The sequence below is a fragment of the Lepisosteus oculatus genome, chromosome 21, assembly GCF_040954835.1.
Source record: "Lepisosteus oculatus isolate fLepOcu1 chromosome 21, fLepOcu1.hap2, whole genome shotgun sequence".
Classification (NCBI taxonomy): domain Eukaryota; kingdom Metazoa; phylum Chordata; class Actinopteri; order Semionotiformes; family Lepisosteidae; genus Lepisosteus; species Lepisosteus oculatus.
The window spans coordinates 13400629-13425947 of record NC_090716.1 but is presented as its reverse complement, the minus strand read 5'-3'; the positions used below and the strand labels follow the sequence as shown (position 1 = coordinate 13425947).

At 39.4% G+C, this 25319-nt stretch overlaps 2 protein-coding genes across 29 annotated transcripts in view; one reads left to right on the top strand and one right to left on the bottom strand.

Moving 5' to 3' along the window:
- Positions 1–971: 971 nt before the first annotated feature.
- On the top strand, positions 972–13568 carry LOC107075782 (uncharacterized). Of its 9 annotated transcripts, none has more exons than XM_015338158.2 (15): positions 980–1364; positions 2190–2249; positions 3677–3769; positions 4387–4455; positions 5048–5131; positions 5860–5922; positions 6922–6999; positions 7243–7314; positions 8313–8372; positions 8872–8952; positions 9912–9989; positions 10643–10686; positions 11648–11704; positions 12549–12596; positions 13232–13568. In XM_015338158.2, exons 1-15 carry the CDS (start codon positions 1074–1076, stop codon positions 13437–13439), a joined length of 1386 nt encoding a protein of 461 aa, XP_015193644.1. In that variant the 5' UTR covers positions 980–1073; the 3' UTR covers positions 13440–13568. The 9 variants fall into 9 exon arrangements, 8 of the variants coding, with proteins under 8 accessions (XP_015193649.1, XP_015193648.1, XP_015193646.1 ...); XM_015338156.2 differs by having other exon boundaries at positions 988–1364; positions 6919–6999; XM_015338157.2 differs by having other exon boundaries at positions 993–1364; positions 5051–5131; positions 6919–6999.
- The window catches only part of ptpn5 (protein tyrosine phosphatase non-receptor type 5), a 56421-nt gene continuing 36029 nt past the window's right edge, over positions 4928–25319 (bottom strand). For 11 of the 20 annotated variants that reach the window (XR_001477281.2, XR_011182875.1, XR_001477278.2 and 8 more), the window contains 7 exons: positions 24609–24719; positions 22815–22975; positions 21295–21408; positions 20470–20799; positions 13760–14110; positions 13414–13490; positions 9394–9733 (listed from right to left, as the gene is read on the bottom strand). Coding sequence is in view for 2 of the 20 variants with exons in the window: in XM_015338153.2 (XP_015193639.2) it covers positions 20706–20799; positions 21295–21408; positions 22815–22975; positions 24609–24719 (480 nt within the window). In the remaining 18 variants the exon portion in view is untranslated. The other 9 variants (XR_001477269.2, XR_001477266.2, XR_001477271.2 and 6 more) reach the window with 9 other exon arrangements.

The following is a 25319-nucleotide window of genomic DNA, read 5'->3' as shown; positions in this document are numbered from 1 at the left end:
CCGCACCTGTCCAGCACGACTCGAGCAAGGTTTAGGTCCTGCTGCAGAGGGGACTTTGAGCTCCGTTACATACCGCCTGTCATTTCAGCGCTATTCATCGGCACGGGTGTGTGTCGGTTCTCCCCCCGTCTCCGGCGACACGCCGCGCAGGCAAAACACACAAGCAGCACATCTACCGTGCAGAAAGGGACAAAGCAATACTTAAAATTGTTCACTGCAGATTTTAAAACAGTGGGTAGGAACGAGCCTACAGTGCGATGCTCGGAGGCCGGGTTTTCCCAGCACGGGAACGGCACCATGGCGGGGGGGTTGACGTCACCTGGATACCAGGAGGGGGCGACACTGTCGCCGGACGGGACGGTGTTATTTGTTGATCGATGAAGCGAGCTTTTATTAAGGAGTCATTTTTCAACCAATGATGCCCCAGGACTGGAAAAATCGGCATGTGATCCGGAAACCGACGCGACAACACCGGAGAGGAGGCCAATAGTATTGGCAATTGGATATTTCTGTGCGTTTTGAGCGTTAGAGAGCAGAACCATTGAGGGTTTTTTTATACGGAAGAGTGCCAAGTCAAGGGCTCGCGATCAGCAGCAACACAGCCTGCTGGGGCTGAATCCCCACCTTGATCCTTAAAAATGTGAACAGTACAGCCCGTCCCATCAGTCAGTCCTCCATTTCCTAACCGCTTCTTCCGATTCAGGGTCGCATCCCGGGAAGCAACGGGCGAAAGGCAGGATACACCCCGGGTGGGACACCAGACACAGACACACGCTCACAGCTAGGGCCTAAATATATGTCTTTGGACGGTGGGAAAAAAAAACCCCACAAACATGGGGAGAAAAACAAACTCGCCGTTTTTCTTAACCCAGGGCCCCAGCAATACTTAACCGCCTCCGCTTTATTAATTTTATTTCTTCAAATCGAAATATGTATTTGCCCGGTGTCATCAAATGCATTGTTTTTACACGGCGTGACTTATTGTCATTTGCTTGTATTCCTGGGATGTAAGTTGTAAACCCGAAAATCAGTGAAATATCTTAAAAAGTAAATGATGCCTTTTGGCATTAATCATGACCGCTCGCCCAGTTGCGCAGCTGGGTGCGTCGGAGTCGAGACTGACGTCCAGGCGAGGTGTGTCCCGCCGGGCCCCGCGTGTGGCGGAGGTCACAGTGGACCTGCCCTGTCCCCCGCGTCGCTGGGCGACCCCTCCTGTGACGTGGCCGTGCTCCTCGGTGTCCCCCGGCGCTGCGGGGGCTTCCTCATCACAGGACACTGAACCGGCAGGGACGATGATTGTCCTCGGCTGGCTCGTGTTTATATGTGGTCAGACTCTGGGATCACTTTTACAGTCATCCCCTCTTGTAAGTTGTTGTTGTTCTTATTATTATTATTAGTAGTAGTAGTAGTTATAACCAATATAACTAGGCCCGTATAAGATTATATTTTGTAACTCAGAGCTGAACGCTAAATCTGATCAATAAGGGGACCATCTTGGAAAATATCTATGCTTTCTAATATTATTATTGTTGTTAATGCTGTTGTCACCACTTCTACTGTTTGTTGCTAGCAATGATAATGACCGAAAATGACGCTCTTCATTATTTATTTCCCCATTAACAGTCCGCTGTAACTCTTTTGCAGACATTGCCATCTGCTGGTTTAATGGGGAATTACATTTAGCTGCGTGAAAATGTCAATTCAGGAGTTTGCACATCTCATTTGCAGTCCTGTTATTCTCGTCCCTGTTACACTTGATCATGTCTCGCTTGAGCACGGCAGTGAAATATTCCACAGGTTTCATAGTTTGCTATAATAATGATGATGTATCGGGAAGGAAATTGCCTGATTGCATACGTCTGTAAAAAAATGTATGCTCTTTTTCATTTTTTGTTTACTTTTAATTGTACTTTATTTTTGTCTTTTTCTTCATTAAGTGTCCTAGGGTTTGGAAAGATGCTATATAAATAAAAATATTATTTTTAAAAGAGACATTTTAAAGTAGTTTAAAACAAATTTAGTCTGTGCAAAAGACTAAATTTGTTTAAGCTGTGTGAGTTTGTATCATATACTGTATGTGGTAATACTGCATTGATTTGTATAGTAAAAGCTGTTTTGGACAAACGATATATCTATTGTCTACTAAGATTTGTATTTCATGGTTGTCTTTCCTGTGCTGGGATCTTCAGGAAGACGACCTGTTTGATGTTGCGGATGTGGAGGACGCACTGATCTCCTTGAATAAAAAGGTAAGATGTGTTCTCCACAGAACTGGATCACTGGATCACAAGCTCTGCTGCCTAGGATGACCAGCACACTGTTTTACAGCTCAGACCTGCAAAAAAAAAAAAACTATTTACTACCACGTCTTCTTTTGTACTGTCCTTCAGATGAGACGTAAAACCGAGGTCCTGACTCTCTGTGGTCATTAAAAATCCCAGGGCGTTTCTCAAAAAGAGTAGGGGTGTAACCCCGGTGTCCTGGCCAAATTTCCCATTGGCCTTTACCAATCATGGCCTCCTAATAATCCCCATCTCTGAACTGGCTTCATCACTCTGCTCTCCTCCCCACTGAGAGCTGGTGTGTGGGGAGCGTTCTGGTGCACTATGGCTGCCGTCGCATCATCCAGGTGGGGCTGCACACTGGTGGTGGTGGAGGAGAGTCCCCATTACCTGTGAAGCACTTTGAATGGAGAGTCTAGAAAAGTGCTGTATAAATATAAGCAATTAGTATTATTACTACTGTGCACATCCTGAGAGAATGGCGCAAATAAATAAAAATGCTATTTAGAATTCCACTATACATTTACATATAGCCATAAACTCCTCTCCTTCTACTTCTTTCAGAACATGCCGGCCTATGCAGTCTGCTAAAATCTGAATTTAGAAGTAAAAACACAATATCTTTAAAGCCTAAACCCTGTGTTATTCTTAACAGTCATGGCTTTTGAAGATGGAGCACTCTAGTCTTGGCAGAAAACATTTCCTCAGTTTCAGTGTGCAGTGTGGACCTTGGGCTGGATGGGGTAGGGAACAGAGGCTTTGAACCAGGGGTTTGCAGGTTCAGATCCCGAGTGGAGGCACAGCTGTTGTACCCTGGAGCACGCAAAGCGCTATTATGGTGAATGCCTTGGTGTGTCAATGGGTGCTCTCCATGTTGTCAGTGCAAATGATTTGCTGTCAGTTAAAATATTCTGGTTAAATAAAGCACTACATACAAAAATCAAATGTGAACTCAGTGGAAACAGAGAAGAAGGCATTTATTCAAACCAGGACCAAAGCCATTCAAAGCTTTGTAAACCAACATAAAGGTCTTGAATAAACCTCTAAAGCTTTCAAATCACTTCACTGCCACGCAGGCTGCAGGGTTTAGTTTGAGTAATTTTCAGTAGTTTTGTTGAAGCAATGAAGTATCTACCTGCGCTAACTTTATTTTAACTCTTTTAGGAAGGCAGAGTCAGTAAAAGGAAAAACTGAAACCTATAAATATAATTTGAAGTACGTAATGAACTGGGCTTTGTTTTGGTAAAAGAGTTCATTTTCTGTAGCACATATCTGCTTACAAGAGTGTCTTTTTCCTCCAAACAAACACAAACCATAAAAATATTATTAGTAGTATGTGTGTATAGATTTAATAGTGTTATACTAATAAACTCCATTCCCTGGTATGTTTTTAGGAGAAAGAGCTATCCTCTGAAAACAGTCTTCGCTCTGTGCAATGTGAAGACACTGCTCGAAAAGAAAGCAATGGACTCAACTTTTCCTCTGAGGTAAATTTCCAGTAAAATACTGGAAGTGTTAAGGGTACACAACAACACATCTCGACAGTGTCAACACGCATTGTCTGGAGCTTAATGCTTTTCTTCAGTTTTTCTTTAGACTTTGTTGAAAAGCATTTGTAAATAAAATGGTATTTTATTAGGTTACCACTGCCGGTATTAAACTTTAAAATCAGATTACAAATTGTGATTAAATTATAATCACAATTTGACATTTCACAAACCTTTCTTGCATTACATGAGCCTTTTAATTTGTTCACATTTTTATTTAATATAAATTTCTCGTCCTGTTATCAACTGAAAGGACAGTACTTTTAAGCTCCCTGGGACAACCTTGTTGTGAAAGGCGGTTTATAAAAATACATTGAACTGAAGCTGTTATAGAACTGAAACAGAAAGTGGGAAAACATGCACATTATTTCTAGCCTATGCATATCATGTATTCAGGAAATTTGGGATTGATTTTGGAGGAAGTATAATTAAAATATGTGAACACTCAATATAAGTGAGGCAAAAGCTTCACAGTGGTTCTAATTGAAATTATCATTAATAAAAATAATAATGATGTAATAACTATTGCTGTTATTGAAAAGCGTCTCCTCTTACAGGCTCCTGGACCTTCTTCCAAGAGGACTCGGACATCCCATGATGCTAACGGATCAGATACTCCTTCCAAGGTACCCTCCCCTCCTTCACACAACCAGCAGCAGGTGTTAAAATATCGATTTACAAGGCTGTCTTGTAAGTAGTGTGGTTTTGCAATTAGTGTGGCTGCCTCACGGGTCTTGGGTTGTGGGTTTGAATCCAGGCTAGGGTGCCTTTGTTGTGGTGCGGAGATTGTGTTATCTCCTCAGATTCAGAGAAGACAGCAGCCTACTGTGGTTTCCTCAACACAGACTTGCTGCCATAACTGGGCTGGCATTCCATTCAGCCTTTTTTAAATTGGATAGCTATCCAGAGGCTATCTTACGGAAGCCGAGAGAATGTCTGTTTTACTGTATATGCCATTGTTGCCTGTGTTAAATGTGTATGTTCTTACATAATGTCAAATCTCCATTTTCCAAATGATCTTCTGCAGAAATACAGGCCTCATACTTGTCTATAAAGGCAAAACAATCAAACAGTCATACAAACAGATAAGAAAAAGGATAAAGAAGCAAAAGGTCATTTTTAATGGGCCAGAAAATGCACATGATTTCTTAAAAGAGTTAAATGATTTCACATTGGACATACTTCTATTTTCAAACTCTTTGCATTTGATTGTGGAAGCAGTCTCCCCAGTCTGCTGGACCTTCTTCCAGTACTAGAACTGAGATATCCCACGGCGCTACTGGATCAGACACCCCCTCTAAGGTATCGTGTCCTCTCCCACACAGCCACCAGCTGTGAGGGAGACATACAAGACATACATCCTGAGAGCCTCACAGTATTTGTATTACAAAAGAATGCTATGAAAACAGTATTGATTCTGTTTGCTTTTGGTATGGACATAGCCAGCTCTCTCAAGGTTGAATCATAGTTTATTTTACTGCAGAAACTGCTTTATAATACTTTAAAGGATAACATTGCAGTGTCATGCAAAATAAGTCATAATGACACAGACATGTGTCAATAGATCATGAGGGATATGCACTAACGTTTGAAATATCCAAATATGCATGCTTTTTATATCCAACCCTACATCCAAATTAAAAGAAAATAATATAACTTTGCAAATATTAAACATGAAGTATCTCAGAAAAGTTGACATGAAATAGTCATGTAAAACTGTGGCAATTTGCTGTAAAAAAAATTAAAAGATTGTTTTTAGACTGGTGTGAAAAAAGGCACCCATCTACTGTTTAAATTTGGCAGGTTAAATAAAAAAAATATATATTTATATCATTATAACATTGAAAAATAAAATTAAGTTTATCACTTAGTTCTACATAGCCAGTAATACAGATACAGTAATACACCCCCTGGTGGGTACATTTTAAGTACAGTATATTCTAAATGCCAGAGTAACAAACTTTGAGTTGTTTTGTTGATTAACCATATTTGTATTGTATACGTGCTAAATCAAAGTGAATATTTTCCAGTCTGCTGTAGGAGAGGCACTGGCAGTGTATCATTCCTACCTCAGACTCGAACCTGGAGTGCAGGTAAGAGACTTTGGAGAGCACCTTTCAGCAGGAAACATTCTTGCTTAAACCATCAGTAAGTCTAAAGTAACTGCTAGATACAGCATATATTTTCATCAGGACTGCTGACTTGACATCTCATTCCTTTCTCCCACCCTTACAAAACACCAAAAGGCCAATATCCCTCTGTTTGATATTGTTCACGGCAAGAATGGGGCGTTGCTGTGTTATGATAATAAACTGAAACCAAGAAGCTCATGAAAGAAATGATGACTGCTCCACCACATGGCCATGGAGGTGCAGTCGGAACAAGCTGTAAATAAATCAAAATCTGGGTGCTTGTTTCTGGGGAAACAGTGTCTTTCACAAAAACAAAAAGGCTTGTGTGACAGGACAGGAGAACAAGCTGGGGATTTCAAAGCCCTTGAAGGTGACTGATAACAGTGTGTTTGGCTTTCAAACAACCTGGAAGGGAAGTCTCTTGATTATGCCGAAACCAGAAAGTGTACACATTGTTTAAAGACCGCTTTCTTGAAAATAAACAAATAACATCATTTCCTTGGATGTAAACAAAAAAAGCAATTCTTAGTGATTCCAGTACACTTTAAAAAAGAAACAAAAATAAATAAATCTAACTATGGAAGCAGGTTTTGCTGAGTTCACGTGAAGTTATATAAATACAAGGCAGTACAGTGGAAGTAATTTCGAACAATAAACAAAGATGATCAAAAGAAGTCTTATTTTAGTTCCTTTTTTTCCAGATTTTCTTACAACAATATTTCTCATTTCTGCCTCCATTTTCTGAATATTTTAAACTCCCTTATCAAGCCTATCATAACAATATTTTCAAGTAACCCATGACTATTAAATTTTTTTTTTTTAATTTTAGGTTTGGCTTGTTTACTTTAATTGTTTCATAATAAGCGCCTTTTATTTAGGGGTAAATGGAAGTTCTGTACAGTAAAGTAGTACTTGATGTCTGTATGTGTTAAGTAATGAACAATTTGTTTCTGATAGAAGCATGGAAAAAACGACACCGTTCCTAAAACTGGAAACGTAGACAAAAGCAGTCAAGGGGCCAGAGCAGGCTGCGCTGAGGTATGTGCTATGCGGTCGTTCTCTGCCTGTGTTTGTAGACTTCAGCATATACCTGTCCTGCTCTTTTCTCTTCCCGTAATCCAGATTCCGTTTATTGTGTTTATTCCTGTAATACGTGTCCTTTACTCAGAATGTTCAATGGAAACAAACACCGCCAGCAGGCTGTTTGTTAGGTGTGATTATCAGCTGGTATAATCTGTATGCCACAACATCGTTTCCCGAAAAAATGACCCTTTATTTCAGTCTGTGCAGACAAAAAGGGATGACAGGCAAAACACAGCAATCTCTGAGAAACAGAAGCTGGCAGCCCATGAGGTAAGCATGTCTATTTTTGCACTTTTGACTCTTTGTCTGTCTTTAGAATAACAGTTGTTCATATCGAAGAATTCAAAAGTGCTTTACATACTGTAGAGGAGGGATTCCACATGAAGTCCAGACACCAACAGCTTTTCTTAAGATCGTTTATTTTCTTAAACCAGTGAACAAGTCAATACCATTAATTGTTCTAAAATGGTTATTAGTGCTGATAAAATGTTATTTGCAAATGAATATATACAATTTATTTACATAATCTGAACCACATCTCCCAATTCATTTGTAACTCAATCGGTACTACACTACAACACATTTAGTTCTTGTTAAGTGTCTCTAATTTTAGTGCATTTAATCAAGATTAGAATGCCATTATATTGCGCATAATATAATAAAAAGTTATTATAAGGGTTAAAAATAATTTCAGTCTGAAATTATTTTATGAAATATTTTCAGCACAAAATTCTACTTGCAGTTCTGCAGTTGTTGAAATTATAAAAAAATATTAGTGCAGAATTTATTATAACGATTGTGTATTTTCCATTATTGTTAAAAGCACTCTGCATTAATTACTGTACATTGCAACATGGGGTGGGACTCAAGCATTGCAGTTAGCACAACTGCTTCAGAGCACTTGGGTCCCGGGTTCAAGCTTCTTCTGTGTGCAGTTTGTTCTCTTCATGTGGGTTTGCTTTAGGTGCTTTGTTCACCTCCCACTTCCTGAAAACATGCTGGATATAGGTCCCTTGTGATGGCATGTGTCCTGTGGTGGGCTGGCGCTCTGTTGGTGTAGTCCCAGCTTGTGCTGTGTGCTTACAGGCTCGACATGTCAACATCAGGGATACTGTAGCAATAAGCACCCCACAGATAGGAACAGGCACACAGGAAATATGCAGCTTTCTGATGATGGATGAATGGGTATGTTCTTTCAAAATGTGTGTAATGACACTAATTGTGAGCAAGTCCGATAACATTTGCAAATTCCTGTTTAAATCTTTTAGGCAAAGAAGAGTAACCAGCAGAAGGACACTAAGATGAACACAGCTGGAAATGCTATGGAGGTACTTGTAAGCCTGTGTTTTAAAAACCTTCTACATTATCTGTCACCTCTGGAAGTGTGATTATCTACATCACTTTACTTTAAACTGTAATATTTCAGGATGCTTTTCCAATAATGGATTGAACAAATTGAGGCAACTCATTTCTTGGCCTGGTACTTAAATAAGTAACACTCAACTCAGAGTGCTTATTTTATTGTGGACTCTTCTAGGTATAGCCTGTTTCAAGCAGGCTCATAACTTTATATATTCTGATGAGACTGCAGTTTGTCTTTCCTTAAAAACAGTTAATATGACGCAAATCAACAAGGCTTCATCTTAAGAGTGCAGACACCTGAAGGAAAAGGCCATCGAAGCTGAAATGTTTCTGTTTATCCTGTTGTCCTGCATCTCTAACCTTTATATTCTTTCTAAATTTGCCTGTTATTACAGTAGTTACACTAATGTAGCAGCAGGCGGTTTTCATCCATTTGTTTAATAAAATGAGGTATTGTTTTGACAGACAAAGAGAGAGAATGTTAAAGGAACTGGCAAGACTGGCAAAATCATGCTGGAATCCCCACAGGAAGCCAATACTTTAACGGTATGAGTTTATGTAGGATTTTGTACCATCCGCTCATCTCTGTTTTATGTCTAACAACATTATTTTTCTGCTGTCCTCTTTGTTCCCCAATAGTATGGAATAACCACCTGTTGTTGACGATTGTTACTGAGTTAGGCTCAGCTGCCTCACTGTGATTTAGCTCTACCCAACACCCAAGCAAGTCTTGGAGTGGTATACAGTAGCCTGCAATAGGCAGAACTATAGCACAGAGAACACAGCTCTGCTTTCTTGCCCATCTACTTCAATACAAACTGCTATCTACATGGCGTGTAGTATGAAAAACCAATATGAACATGCATTGATACAAACTGCTGGAACAAATGTTACTGTGGTGCTACATCGATAAGCTCCACTTCATACACCTCAACAATACGGTCCCTCTTTACATCCTGACATTTAATTTAAAACATTCACCCTGCATAGGTCATACAATCAAGATTTATTGTTCAAATGAGGTCTTCAAGGACTTCTCCAATATTAATCTACGACACATGACAATTGCACATTTCAATGCATAGATCCACTCGGATTATTTCTGTGCTTGAATTCGAAATGAAGAGAAAAGCATTAGGGTTCAGTCATTAGAGGCCTTGGGTTCAGTCTTTCACCTGCGTGGAGTTTGTATGTTCTGCCCGTGTTCGTGTGGGTTTCCTCCAGGTGCTCTGCTTTCCTCCCTGTCTGTGTGTGGCTTATGTTGGGCTGGCGTCCTGTCCAGGGTGTACCCTGCCTTGCCGGGACAGGCTCCAGCTCCCCCACAACCCTGAATTGGAAGAAGTGGTTTAAAAAGTACATGGATGGACAAAGCATTATGGAGCACACCAGCTTCTGTATTGCTCTCAAAGTTCTAAAGCAAGCGACACAGACCGCAGAACCAGTATCCTATGTCCAAAAAGAGTGGTACAGTTTTCTAGAGGAAGGTCTCTGTTGTGACTCCCTAGGAACCAAGAGCACAAGCTGCTGTTGCAGCTGGACCTTCCTTCTCTCCAGGAACATCCATTTCTGACACTTTAACTCAGGTATGGCTGCAGTGTGGCTCTGTGCTGTAGTTAAAGCAGGGCTGGACTGCATCGTCCCAGTCTTCCTTCACACATAATGGGCTCCTCCTCTTACACCCAGAAACGGAAAGCTGTGTTTCATATTTTTACTGTTGAAGACCTTTCTCACTTTTATTTTATAACCTAAAAACTAGACCTTCATTAAAATCTTTTTTCATTACCTTCCTTTGTCATTACCTAGGGTAATCATTCTGTATGTATCTATAAAGTCAATAAAAGTCTGATATTTTGAGCATTTATCTCTTTGCTAGATTTAATTGAACTGTACTATACAACAGTCAATAAAGCCCACTCCACAGTGTTTTTCTGTGTAGGGCAAGCAGATGAGTGTGAAACAAATGAAGATGATCAAAACTTTTGACACTTTACTTTTAGCCTGATGTGATTAAATAAAATGTGCTGTAAATCTTGTATTTGGGCTTTTAAAGCATATCAAAACCAGATACCAGTGTTTTTGGTCTGAATAAATAGATCAAAGATCAGATCAGTTTACAATTTTTATCCTTCATTTAAATACACATTTGTATTTGTTTCTGTATAGAACATATTACAGCATGTCCTAATGTGCTACTTTAAATCTCTGAATTATTTTCTTTTTTTGCATTCTTTGGTAGGGATTTTTTGATAGGAACATACTCAGGGCTTCTTTGCAGTGGAGGTAAAATTAAAGTTATTTTTATTCGCAATTATTCTCACTTATATTCTTACTTATTTTACTTATTACTTAAGGAAATAACTAATTTGCTAATTAAGTAAAAAAATATTGCTGAGTGGTTCAGCCATAATTTAGTTTGAAACCTTTATATTTACATTAGTATTTAGAAAAAATACAACCAAGAAAAGGTGAACTGAAAGGTGATGAAACAGTGTTAAAACCAGTATACTATTCCTTTTGGAAAGTCGGAACTCCACATTGTTAGTGAGAATGGAAGAGGTTTTTGATATCTACAGTAAGCATCATTTTAAAGTCCTCTTCTTTGTGATTAGGGAAATGATTGAAGGCCATGTTTAACAGCCCATGAACATACATCCTTTGCCACTTAAAAGAGATTTAATTGTCATTAAATTGCAATCAAAGTCCAGCTGAGGCCAAATACTCCATATTACCATGTCATTATCAAACATGGGCACAGTCAACACTAAACTGAATGGGGATCAGGAAATAATCTTGAAAATTAATTGCTAGTCAATACTAATGACAGCTGTTGTCATTAACTATTTACAAACCAACCTAGATCCTCTATACTGAAAACCAGTCATAGCACATGCATCTTTTAGAATCTTTCCAGGGGCCTGCAAGACTGCACAGTGTCAGAATGAGTCGTTTTTCCCATTTCCAGCCACCAGGTTTTAATCTGACGAGTTAGTCAGGTATGACTCATCCTCTAATGACCAGTGACTAATGCTTCACCACCAAGGTCTGCCATCTGACCACTCCATACCCGTTGTGTGGAGCATCTTATGCGTGAAAGTTCAGGAAGTTTCAACTCTCTTTTTAAAAGTTTATATGGAATCATTTCCAGCTTTTTTGTCATTGCAGAGGTTTGCTTGCTGTGTTGTTCCCTATAGAAATGTGTCTTTTTATTGAAGTGCTGTCTATTCTGTTGGTGTCCGTGCAGGAGCTCCTTCTCCCCTGCCGCAAAAGCTAGACAGACCCTGAGCAGCGTGAGAAACAGGTACAAGCTGGGGACAGGTGTTTTCATGTTTCCTGACTGAAACACTGACAGCATACTTGCACCTTCAGAAAACTCTCTACGTCAGGGGTCTCAAACTGACTTCCTGTGTGGCATTTTGTGTTCTGGTGTTCCACCCTGAGTAGCAAAATTAGACATACAAAAGATTTTTCTTAAGGTCATCTACAGATAGTAACACACAACATTCACTTAATTAAAGGTTGCCTTTTACCTGTTAATCATCTAGGATAACGGTGGGGATAAAATGTGGGGAGTACAGAAGACATCAAGCCCTCCAGGAACTGAATTTGAGATCTCTGCTCTACAGTATGCATTGTGCACTTCTGTTCTGCTGCTAATTCTACAGATCAGAAGTCTAATTTTGTTATTGCTATCAATCTGTTTCTTAATCTAGTTCAAGTAGAAGTAGTATTAAAGTAGAAAACTTTGCTGTGGTATTTAATGTGTTAAATATTTTATTGCATAAATGTAAATATTCAAAAGTATTGTACAGTATATCAACATCAGGTTCTTGGGATACTATACGGGTTTAATGTGGTTGTGATATTTGTCTTTGTGATCTTCCTAGGCAAAGAATTATCACCTACCACATGCTATGAAGGATTGTTGTTTGCTATGCAAGAGCCAGATCTGGCTAATTGTCTCATTAGGAAGGGAGATCAATGACATGTACAGTAGATGGCACAATAAGACTCTTTCTGGCCTTGTTCTGTTTATACCTTCATAAACAGTGCAACTCTGTAGCTTTAAAGACCTTCTCAAAACTCTAGGCCCACTTGAGTTGCAGTTGGTTGTTTTACCAGGTTTTGTTTTCTTTTTCTGCCAGTCTGCCTGGACAAACTATGTTGTCTCGCCTAGACTCTGTCAAAACCAGGTACTGTAATTACAGAACAGAAGTTTTCAGGCTTGTACGAATCCTCCCTGGCTGTTTCTTTTTACAAGGACAAGACATTACCCTCCTGTCATTGTTTTTGGTTTCCCATCTTTTCAAGCTATCTGTTGCTTTGTTACAATTGCATATTTCTGATTTATTATTTCATCTTATTTTACTTATTTAATCTCTCTCCCATACCTTGTATAGCTGAGGAACTGCAAATAGGACAACCTTAAAATAAATGCATGGGACTACAGCCCTAACAGGCTTGAGATTTGAAAATAATTAATGAGAGTTCAGATGGGTGGTTTAGAGTTTAGGTAACATAAGACTGTGCTTTGAATCCTCTGTAGCTGTGTAATGTGTACAAGAATTTACTTAAATTGATTCAACAAGATGTGGTTTAATTATGATGTTATTATACCGTTATTTTAAAGAAATCAAAACAAGGAAAAACACTAGAAAAGCACCACAAGAAAGGCTAATATGGGAAAGCTCTAAAGTACAAAAATATTATTTCCAAAGTAAACTTGGGTGGTTTCCCTGTGTAATTATGTGTATTATGTACAGTTTTACATGTATCTGTAGGACCATAGAGAGAACGTCTCATTGAGAGCTGGTGTGTCATGTTTCAGTTTTAAAAACTTTCTGAATACTGGAGTGCCATCCGGTTTTGAAACTACTGGACAGACCCATGAGGCTCCACATTCCAGTCAGAGAGCTGACCATGGATTGCAACCTACTGGAACCGTCAGAAGTGCATCAAACTCCACTCGCATGGCAGGGAGAGCTTCAGCTTCTCCTGCGACTGAAATACCTTTGGTTGATATTCGGCCTGGATAGATTCAGTTCTGCTCAACAGGCAAGGCAGTCTTCTAGCTCTGCTGACAACTGCTGAAGAAACAATCAGCAGTTAATAACTATTGTCATGTTAAAGAAAATAAAGAATCTTTTTTTTGTTCATCTTGATTACATCTTCTACTGGATTGATTTATTGAGGGTAAGAGGTCATTTTGTTTTTTAGTGTTTATGAAGAAGTTCAGATGATGTTTTTAGTCGTGCTCAAACTTAAATCTACCGCGATTAGCTGTCAGTAGCTTTTCATTCTACTTTGTGGAGGTACAAGAGAATAAATTAATATTTAAAGACGTTTCAGCCCCCACCTTTCTCTCAAGTGCCTATTGCGGACCTCGAACTGTAGCCTCGCGGTTATTAACCAAACCGTCCGCTGTGGACCGTGTGTGCCGTCTGCGAAGAGAGGAAAGAAAAGAGTGCAAGAGCTGGCTGTCTCTAAAATGTCCAAGAAAGGAAAAATGTCACATTTGTTCATTTTGGCAACAAAAAAAGAAGAAAATGATGGTTAAAAATGGGAAAGGCATTTCTGTAAAACTTGAAGATATTGAAATAATGTGTTGACCTGTTGGCCATGTTCCTCTCAGGTGAGTTGAGGGGTACAGATAGGAAATCCTTTCTGACTTCTCTTTCCCCCTGTTGAGTATTGTCAAGCTATTTTACTAGGATAAAATTAAGAACAAACACAAACTGAAGTCTGCTTTTATTACGATGCAAAACACGTAATCTCACATTGAATTAAAAAAAGACATTAAAAGCATCCTTACTGTAACATTGGCATGTATCTATAAAAATGCTTGCTGTAAATGTTTTCGTTGGCTGGGTTGATCATAAAAATGCATGATACTTCTATATTATCACCTGTAACAATGTTATCATTTACTTAGGATAAACAAAACACATTGATAAAGCCATATTAAATTAACATTCTACTTTCGCCTACAGCAATCAGGAACTAGGATATCTTATAGAAATAACTAATAGAAAATATACACTTAAAAACAGGAATGCAAAAGTCATTAAAAATGAATAAATATATAAATATTAAACCATACAGTGTTCACAGTTTACATAGCTGCCTTTGGACATGGAAACAGGAGTTTACTTCTCATTGGGAAACACTGTTTTGCTTAATATTAATGTTACAAAAGAAAAAAATGTGATATTGTTCTGTCTTCAAAGGATAATCGAAACATCCCAGGCTGTTGTGATTTTTAATAATTGTTCTGCAGGAAAGTATACTGGTATTCAGCTTAAGCCAAAATAAAAATTAAAGACTGAAAAATAATTCCCACAATTCTGGATGTTCCGATTATTAAACAATGAAAATTATGTTCTTACATATGTATTCTAATATCTTACTAAGTGTCCAAGTATAGAACTACCAAACTATCCTAAACTGAATTCGTGTATCAGTTGTCTCTTTCTAGTAATGAAGCAGCTGTTTTTGCAGAAGAATATCTTTCAACTTGTGAGGTGAAAGTCACAATAATTCTGAGTAGCATGAGGCAGTCTCAAGACTATGGTGTACTGGAAGTGAATGTAGCCATTATCTGAACACCATCCACATCGAGGGCCTGTCACAACAACCTATGTGCGCAGAGCAGTTAATTTAATATGGCTGTGAATTCACAACACACTTCTAGCAACAAAACATTCTGAAACACAGTAAGAAAAAAGTGAGAAAAGAAAGATATTCCGAGCACTTTACAGAACAGAAAAACAATAAATCTTTTTTTTACTCAACTGCCGACAAGGTACAAAAATAATCTAATTGTTTTGGTAGGTTCTGAAATATTAAAACATTCCCATTTGATGCAGCGAATTCAGGTTTCGGCTGATAGCAGAATATACTGTACTGTGTATTGTGTACACCAGGCCTCTTCATTGTGTGTAGAAGCCACTGACGCCTCCTAGCTTTATCTAGATTTTCTAAAACATATATCCCCAAACTAGACGATTATACAAAAATTCTCAAAACTGAGGCTGGTTAAGTTTCTATCTAAAAGAAACGCAACTTGTCATCTTAGGATAACAATGCAATTATTAAATAAAAGTTCTGGAAAACAATTAATATTATGTTTTCTGATAAATCCTTTTTTTCTCACATGTATATTTTCATCTTGCTCTCTTTATACTTGAGAATGTCAGTACCCTCCTGCTGTTATAAATGTGGAAACAGTAATTTATTTACAGCAGTATGCACTTTGTTAATTATTTGCTTTTATTTACAAAATGGTTCTTTCTCTATCCCCCACCCCGCACAAGATAAGGACCATAAATGGCTCAAAAACATGCAACAGATAATTCAGTATGTAGTACACCTCTAATAATGTTATCAATACATGATAGAAACGACTACTCTTAATATATGTCATTTTTTCTTTAGCCTAATAACATCTCTGGAATTATAAAACATTCACAGATGCAGATATTTGGGAGATTTATTCACAAAACAATGTACAGCTTTTTTGTGAAAATCTCCTTTTTCATCAGATGAATGAATTTAAATTTCACAGTGTCACTTCTTTGTGCATTAATTATTCTGCACTTATCTTGACAACTAAGTGCAGTGAAATTGAGAGAGGAGTGTAATTTGGTTTGCTGATATTCAGTAATGATAAAACAAAATGTCTGACCTAGCAGTGTGAAAAATGAGCTGGCAGGTTATACCACATTCGATTCTAGCGTGTCCAGTATTCTCCATGACCTGTTCTTACAAAGCTTTCCACTGTTTTCATGCTCTGTGATTACAACATGTGATTTGCATCACACTGTGCTGCTGCAAGATTGTACCTCTTTTGCTGTGGTTTCCCAATGTGTTCAGACTCACTGAGTGATATCTGTGATTCCTGCATTTTGTAAGTTCACAGAGAAATCATGCAGACCATAGAAATATGAAGTGCAGGCTTATCATTATCACTGCAGCCTTAGTCACTGAACCATACAGACTAGTCAGTATAAGAGAAGATCATCCCCTTCAACAAGCACATGTACTGCCACTACTAGAAACCAGTCAATCAGCTGACAAACATTTGTTATTCTTCAGTAGATCAGTGTTCTCTACAATGAAGAGATAATATCACCTGTCAATTTTGGCAATATGTTGAAAGACTCTTGCTAGAAAAAGATTACAAAGGGGTAACCAGTTGATAACAGTAAATACAAACAGCACATAACAATTTAATCTTTACCTATTTTCTATTTCTGGGTTAAAAATAACAGTGAGGCTTCTGCGTACTGACAGAATATAAAAAACATATGCCAAATGCCTTTAGACAAATTAATTTAAAATTAAAATCATTAAGATAGAGAGCATGAGGGTCCATATACAAAAATCAGGATGGATGATCCCTCTCCTTGTTTTGGATTAATTAAGTGCAATACAATCATTTCAGTCACAAAGTGAAGTTTGAAAGATTAAGACCAAACAGATTTGGATCAGAATAGTTTGGAATGTGCTTCATAATTAAAGCTTGTTTCTTTGCCTGTGTAAGTGTTACTATAGCTCACATGTACTGTAGAATATGTCCTCCAGATCTGATAATATAATGGCCGGTCCAACATTTCCATCAGAATAAAAATCTATTATATACACTGTATCTCTAACGTGATACTTTTTTTTCATTGGCTCTGTTTCATGATCACAGTCCTTTAGCAAAGCATGGTACCCCTTTTCTGATCTGTTCCAGAACTCTGAGAAAACCTGAACACCTTCCCATATAATCCCACACACTAGATTTTATCATGTCATTTATCATGTTACAGTTTCATTTGATGCTTTTAACCAAAATGCCTATCAGTTGGTCCCATTATTATGATATGACTTCATATCAGCGCCTTTTAATAAACTGGCAACTAGACGTGCTTCAATTGCATTTACAGGTGCAATTATAAAACCTGTCTAAAGCCCAAATTAGTTATCTCCTGTTTTTGGTGGGAGGGTTTGGGGAGCTGGTCATGTTCAAGCGCTCCCTTCAAATGGTTGAAACACTTATTTCACCCTTCAAAAGAAACAGAATAACGTTTGTGTGAAAAGCCAAGAGATCTCCTCGCTGGAGTTGGTTGAACAAGATAGCCATGACAGAATGAGCTGTAGAAGAAAACTATGTGTTTTTTCTTGTTTTTTCTGTGACCTCCACATTATTACTTCTGTCTGAGGTAGGCTAACGTGCTGGAATATGAAATGCTGTGTGGGGTTTAACATTCAGTATCAATTGTTTTCGTTTATCTTGCTACTTTGCCAGAATTTCATTACAAATGTCGCTAAGATTTGTAAACATTTTATGCAGCAATCTCTGGTGGGCATTTGAAGACCAAGTACACACAGATGCCACAACATCTCCAAGTTAAGCAGTGTGTTTTTACAGTTTAATCTGGAAATCCATTGACTTGCAGATCCTACTTCTATCTCCTCTATGCTTTGGGACTAGTAAAGTATTCAGACTGCCATTTATAGAGAAGACATACTGTAGTGAAAACAAAGAAGAATTGTGCAGTTTCTTGTTAAAGTGGAGACGTTTAAGAAGAAAACAACTTTTTGGATGACCCTCCATTTTGCACCCAAGATGCATCCAAAGGTTATGCAGAGGCGTTAAAAAATTAAATTAAAAGCAAAGCAACCACAGCGCTAAATTTCTATTCGGCTGCACAGAGCACAGATGGATAAAGCAGATGGACACTTCTGGGTCTGTTCCAGTTCACATGCCTGTACTGACAGTAGAGAAACAACGAAGAAAGAATGGTTGGGGATACAAGTGGCAAAGGTGGATTTATAAACGAGTTAGTCACTCTGGCTCAGCTCCCTGACGGATGGGAAACATTAAGTAGTATCTTGTTACCATAGTATCTTATTACCATCTCTACCATACAACACTGTTGCATTTTGTAACTTCTGAAAACACTTTTTTATGTCATGTTACAAAAGGGACTAACTATATCTTCTACCTTTACAGCTACAGAGCAGTAACTAGTTTGTCATATTTCACAATGCATGACAACTGAATGTGTAAACAGTACATTGGGTGTGTATACAGCATACCTCTTAACAAAGAAAGATAACTGGGTCCTAAATCAGCTGATTTTTCCTTCCCTAGACATGACTGAATAATTGTCCTGCTGTGCTAGCTGTTCTACTTTAGATCACAGACTGCATTTCCTGGACAGTGGAGTGAGAGATAACTGTAGATTTCCACTGTACTGACATGACTAATCCTCTTTCCCACAACCCCACACTGGAAATGTTTGCTATTCTCACACCACTTGTATGATTAATAACTCACCTACACTGCTCTGTGAAACAGGTCCTGCATGATGCACAAAGCTGAGCTATCAGAGCTTGATGTGTTATTGTCTGCTCTGTCTTGTGCTTAGTGTTGCTTTATAGCTTCAATGATCTGTATATCGAGGCTTATCAAGTAAATGTGAAAGAAAAACTGCATTTCACTTGCTTAATAGAAAAAGTGCTGATAAGAATTCCATGGTTACTGAAAAAAATTATCTGAAAACAGGATCACAGTTCAGCTTTTTACATAATCCCTCCCTAGTACAACACAAATGGGGATTCTTTCAGAAATCTAAAGAGAGCTAAAGGTATACAGGTGTGATTTCTTCTAGCTATAATTGATGTCATCACCTGAAACAGGTAAATGATATCTATTAAAAATGGTATTTTGAAATACAGTATATCGGCATTTTGATCATTAAAAAATTAATTCGTCTTGCTTATTCAAGCCTCCTGTGGCACACGAATGACGAACATTTCACCTCCAGGTCAGAATTACAGCACCTCTGTGGTGTCCAAGAATTCATCACTAGACCTGTCTCAATATAATGGAGGTCAGCTATAGGGGTGCTGTAATTTTGTTAATATCCAGGCTTTAGCTTTACAGAGCTTGGGCTAACAAGCAGAAAGGTTTCCCTCAATCATTGTAGGCAGCATGGACACTCAAGACAGCTACTGCCACTTGAAATAGAACAGGGATAGAGACGGACAGACATAGAGTAAGGCCATTGTGTAGAAAATACATGTGCTAGATTAACCTGTCTCTTGAGGCCTACCAAGTACAAGCTTCAAGACTGAAAAGTTGCAACCCATTAACAACACAAGGTATTGTACCAAACCAGAAACTGCTGATGAGACATGAGATTTCAGGCATCTGATAGAATGTTGTTGATTGCAGAACCCCCAGCTAGAATGTAGAACACAGAGAGAGAGAGACTGCTGATACAGGGATCCTGCCCATGCAACTCCTTCAGCTCGCACAGTGTTTCAAGCACACATGGGAAACAGAAAGAACTCGTCATCAATTCCTCAGACAGAATCACGCATGTGAAGTATTGTCTGCAGTTGAAACACATACAGTTAGGTTGAATTCAGTATAAGTCTGTGACTTCCCTTGGTGAGTTTTAGTACTGGGATGTGCTTTATACTTTATAGTCATTTGTTGGCCTCATTGTTTGTGTCCAGGTGTACAGTGAATGAATCGCACAAATCCCGATGTTGAAATCCATCCATGCCATTGGAACCGAGGAAAGAATGATGATGATGGTGGATTTTCTTCTTCAGAGTGATGGATCAAGTCACTCTGTATGTAGGTTAAAAACTGCTGAACAGAAGCTGAGCTGGTCTAGTTCATCTTATCTGAACACATTTGCTTATACAGGCGTATTTTTTTCCTTAGTGCTCATTTAAATTTGAAGCTGAATGCATTGGATCAGTTCCATTTTCTGAACAACAACAGCAACAAAGAGTTAAGAAACCTTAAGGTGGATGCATTTGAGCTAGAATTCTTTATGTCCTTTTGGCTGAGTGAATAGTTGCCAGAATACATTCAAAACGTATATCTTAACCTGAAACTTGCCAGTATGCTTCAGTGACCACAGGAAAGCGATTTCAGTTTCTGGGTTGTGTGCACTCTCTTCAAAACAGTTCAACAATAGATCCCGTTTTATGTTCTCACCCAGTCTTGTGGCTGAAGGCTGGAATACCACAGTGCTGTGCTCATTTGAGACACCTTACCTTACAAAAAGGCCCTCCAGCAACGAAGGAGCAGATAAACGCCTCCACACTTCATTAGTACTAATGAGTAAATGTGTAGAAATGAGCGCGATGCAGAGAAGAGAAGTGGAGCAGGGTCCGGCCAGGGGGTTCTCACAGGGTCTCCAGGGTTACCCAAACTTGATAGGCAGGAGATGGCTGTATGCTGGAATCCGAGATGCCCCAGGCTCTCAGGGCAGATGGCAAGAGGGTGAGAGTTATTCTTCCGTGGGGTGAGAAAGCTGTTTCTCGTACAGGCTGAGGACATGGTGAACAAACTGGTACTGTTCCGACGTCTGAATCATTCCTCCTCTGGAAGACATTGAGATTATTTCAAACTTTTTTCACATTCAACGCAAGCTCTACTGATTGATCGGCATCTATGTCAGTCCTCTTTACACCTGTTTCTAGGGGAGCCTTCATATGGGATATTTTATAGTGAACATAAAATCAGGGAATAAAGCCCTGCAAGTGCAGTGATACAGAAACGAATTCGAGTGGAATAAATTCCAGGCGACCCTCAAAGATGGCCATTAAGATCACATTTGCCTAAAATTAACCTACATTAACAACAGCTTCTAGCAGATCAGAGTGCTATAATTACTTTTATGTGGCTCTTCTTGGATAAATATGCTTGATTCCGCTTTGGGAAATCCAGACAAATCTCGCCCACATTTGTTTGAACCACAGGTTAGAGTCTCATCATCCATGTTGCCACCTGGAGAAGAGCCCCTGGCAGGTCATCGTTTCATGCAGATCTCCTCCCCTGTGAATGCCCGTGGTAATGGTCAGGTGCCAAGGCCTTACCGGTCCAGACGCAGCTGGCAGGTGGTCTTCAGAATGTCTACAACCCCCTCGTTCTTCAGTTGTTTGCAGCCAATGGTGGTGGCGATAAAGCAGCCAGTCCGGCCAATCCCTGCACTGAGAGCACCAACCAGAATGGGCAGAGAGACATTAAATTGTCAGCTTGGAGAAGGCTGTTGCTACTTATTGCCCAACCAAAGGGCTGGACCCAACATACCAAGTACCAAGAAAGGAACAAACTCTAAATATGGTGGAAACCACGTTGAAGAGGTCATTCATAAAACCTTTTGGTAACCTGGGCTTTTGGTAACCAGTGGTCATGGTGGCAACTAATCTGATTGTTCTGCTCAGGGGTGGCCAACCTGTCTGGGGAAGAAGCTCTGCTTGCTGAGCTCGGGCAACCAGAAAGATCCAACATGTACCATCTTGCTTCCACAGGAGACAGCTGAGAAGTGAACTTTCTGCCCCAGTGCTGCACCTCCAGTGAAGCCCAGCATGTCAAAAACAAATGAAACAAACAGGAACCAGAATGGGAGAAAACGATTCTGGGGTAAGAGATGGAAGTTCTTGTGCAGAGATGCAATTTGACAGCTTTCTCATGAAGTAGGGTTACTACATTGGTACCACAGTGAAATGATTCACTGGTGGCGCTCCAGGCTACACGTTGCCTATCTATTCAAATTTATTCCACTTACAACAAATCTTCTTCTTGGCCTAAGGCTGTAAGTTAGTCTGGTCTGCTGAGTAATTCATGAACTGGCTCCAGCTGATTTGTTATTGTTGAGCTCTGATATCTTTGTGGAGAGAGAGTGTGTGTAGTAGGGAGTTCTTGGGCTTTAATGTACAGGATTCTTTACCTAACAATTTAAGTGATTAGAACCACCAAAGTTCATTTGGATAATTCTAAGCCGGTGGGACAGTGGTGCAGTGGTTTGCATTGCTGCCTCTCAGCGCTGGGTCCCTGGGTTCAATTCTAGACCTGAGATACCATCTGCATAGCGGTTGTAAGTTCTCCCCATGTTCGCTTGGGCTTCCTCCTGGTGCTGCCGTTTCCACCCACAGTCCAAAGACATACTTGTAATTTAAATGGCTTCTGGGAAAATTGGCCCTGGTGTGTGTCTGTGTCTGCGTTCCCTGTGATGGAACCGGTGTCACATTCATAGGGCGCCCTTGCATGCCAAGATAGGCTCCAACTACCCTGCAAACCTTCACTGGATAAAGCAATTAGAAAATGAATGGATGGATAGGTCTAAGCCCTGTTCTTGACTTTGGATATGCCTGCTTTTGTGCCTTATCTGCTACGGCTTTATACTCCTAATCACTAGGGATACACTATATCCCTGACCATCCTCATTACTGTAGATATCATGTATCACTCCCATGGAACATCCCATTCTCTAATATAAAAGTATCTTTCTCTGACCCAAAAGCATACTGAGTACAGTATGCAGCAACGTACAGTGGTGCACAGCAGTGGTTCCAGTGTGAAAGCATGTCTCTCAGTGCGGTGGTGGACGATGTACCTGCAGTGGACGATGACCGGACCGCTCCCTGGAGGGGCTTGCTCCTGGGCCTCCTCCACCTCCTGGACCAGCTCCAGTAGCGGGGGGGCCTTGTCAGGGGTCTTCTGATCTGGCCAGGATGTGTACCAGTAGTGTCTGAGACCCCGCTCCTCTCCCTCGCTCTGTCTCACATGCAAAGAGGGATACGGGCACACGGTTCAGCTCAGGACTGCAGCCTTGGCAAACCAGTTTAAAAGAGTTTCCTAGGTGTCTGAGGTGTGTTAAATTTCAGATCCTGCTGCACAGCCATGGGGATTCCTAACAGATTGTCCAAAGTGCACTGAGAAAGGTCTCTCGAGTATGCGTTTAAGGATGCAAGTTCAGAATCCTGCCCAGTGTTTGCCAGGTTTGCCTTGTGATCTTGACATCAGGAAGCTTCCCAGTTTGGTTTTGAGAGCCACATCAGTCTTTGACTCAATGCTAACTCTTTTGTAAGATGCCAGAGCCAGAGTTAATTTTTCTAAGGAAAATACAACTAAAAAGATCAATGTGAGGAGTCGAATTGTTAAGCAACCGGTGGTTCAAAATTGGTAGGGCAGAAAAATAAAATTAATAGGCGATTCAAACCCACAACACAAGCAGAGTTGTTAAACACTTATGACTGTACCATGAAAAACTATAAAAAATAATTGTAAAATAAAGAAACACCACAGCTCCATAATATGAGTCTGACACTTTTATCCAAAACAGCTTAGATTTATACCCATTTCTACAGCTGGATATTGAAGTGGAACAATTTTGGTTGAAGTACCTTGCTCAGGGTTAGAAGAGCAGTGTTTCACCTGGGATATGAACTCATAACCTTCTAGTTATAAGTCCTGACCCCTAATCACTATTCCATACTAATGGCCTAGTTAGCACTATTAATATCACTACAACTTGCGGCAGGCTACCCATTGAGAAGTAAAATTACAATAGGCCCCCAGGTGGAACGTGAGCAAATTATTCACCAGTATATCATGATTTAAAAGGTAAATTGTATTGGAATGCAAGGTTTTGTGTGAGATCTGGTCTCTATAAAACATTTCTACAGTATCACGGTGAGAGTAAAGGTAAGAGAAAAAGGGTTATATAGTAGAATGCGTGTTTTGGCCTGAAATGTCACAAGGGAAAGGAATAATATTGAGATGTGAAGGAGAAATCTTGTTTCCTGGGTTCTTCATATGTCAAAGAACCACTGCTGGGTGGCCTTTTACATTTTTAAACTTTATTTAGGCTTGCCTTTTGGTTTAATTACTAACTTAAAAGCCCATTTCTAAGTATGACTGAAAGCCATGTTCCGCAATAACACACAACCAATGAAAAAATAATTAAACAAAACAGAAATTCAGCTCTTACGCACTTACGCAGAACATTAAATAATCTGTACCTGGACGCAGGCTGGTGAATATTTCACAAATCAAATTCTTTATGTCTGTAGCCATTTTATGTGTTGGTTGCTATGACAACAGTACTTCCAAAGTGCAAGAGAGAGCTAGATTTTAAGATATATATATACAGACAATGAAGGAAAATAGGCTTGCGCTCTAGTTTGTAAGCTGTCCACACAGCAGGTGTGACAGCCTACATAAGACATATAATTTCCTTAAATTTCCCCTGTTGGCAAACTCTGGGTATATTGTCCACCATGTAGCAAATAAATCTGATCGGCAATTTGCGCAGTTTGCCCACGGGGAAAATTGGGTTCCTTGGGGCTCCCATTGCCTGGTTTAATAACAAAAGAGAGATTATTTGCTTTTGTCAGCCTCTACTCACCTTTAGAGTTATAAGTCTCAGGCTGTAGTCATCTGCCTGTATCACCTGGTTTACAGTCATTTCAATTCCTTCATAGGTCACACTGTCTTCTGGCCAGTATTCAGTACATTTCTACAAAGAGTTAAAAGGTTTTTATTTAATTTCCTTCCAATACAACACAAATCTTGACAATACATAGTAGTATATCACTACTTATATATAGCAGGTGCAGTCATAAAGGTACACAAATATTTCCTTGAAAACAAACCACAAGCAGTTGGGCAGACTCCTGGAAGATGACACTCAGTGTTATGTGTGGGTAGCAGAAACATAAACTAAAGATATAATATGGAATAAGCCGAGCCTGGAGATGCTTCCGTTGACAAGTCTTGTCAGTATGGGAAAAAGGCAAATAGAATATTAGGATATACATAGTATCTTAAAGTGTAGAACAAATCTAACTGAAAGTTATGTTAGAACTGTACAATGGATTAATTTAGTATATTGTATAGAATTCTGTTCACCACATTCCACATTGTTACTGCTTGAGAATCCGCCCAACGAAAAAGCAACCAGACACATTCTCAGGCTTAAAGGCCTCCTCTCAAAGGCTAAAAGAAATGGATTAACGTAGGCTTGGTCAGAGAAAACATTCTCAAAGGCAAAGTCAACTCAACGGACCTCTTTAGAACTGACAGCGAAACATGAACCTGAAGACATTCAAGACATGAC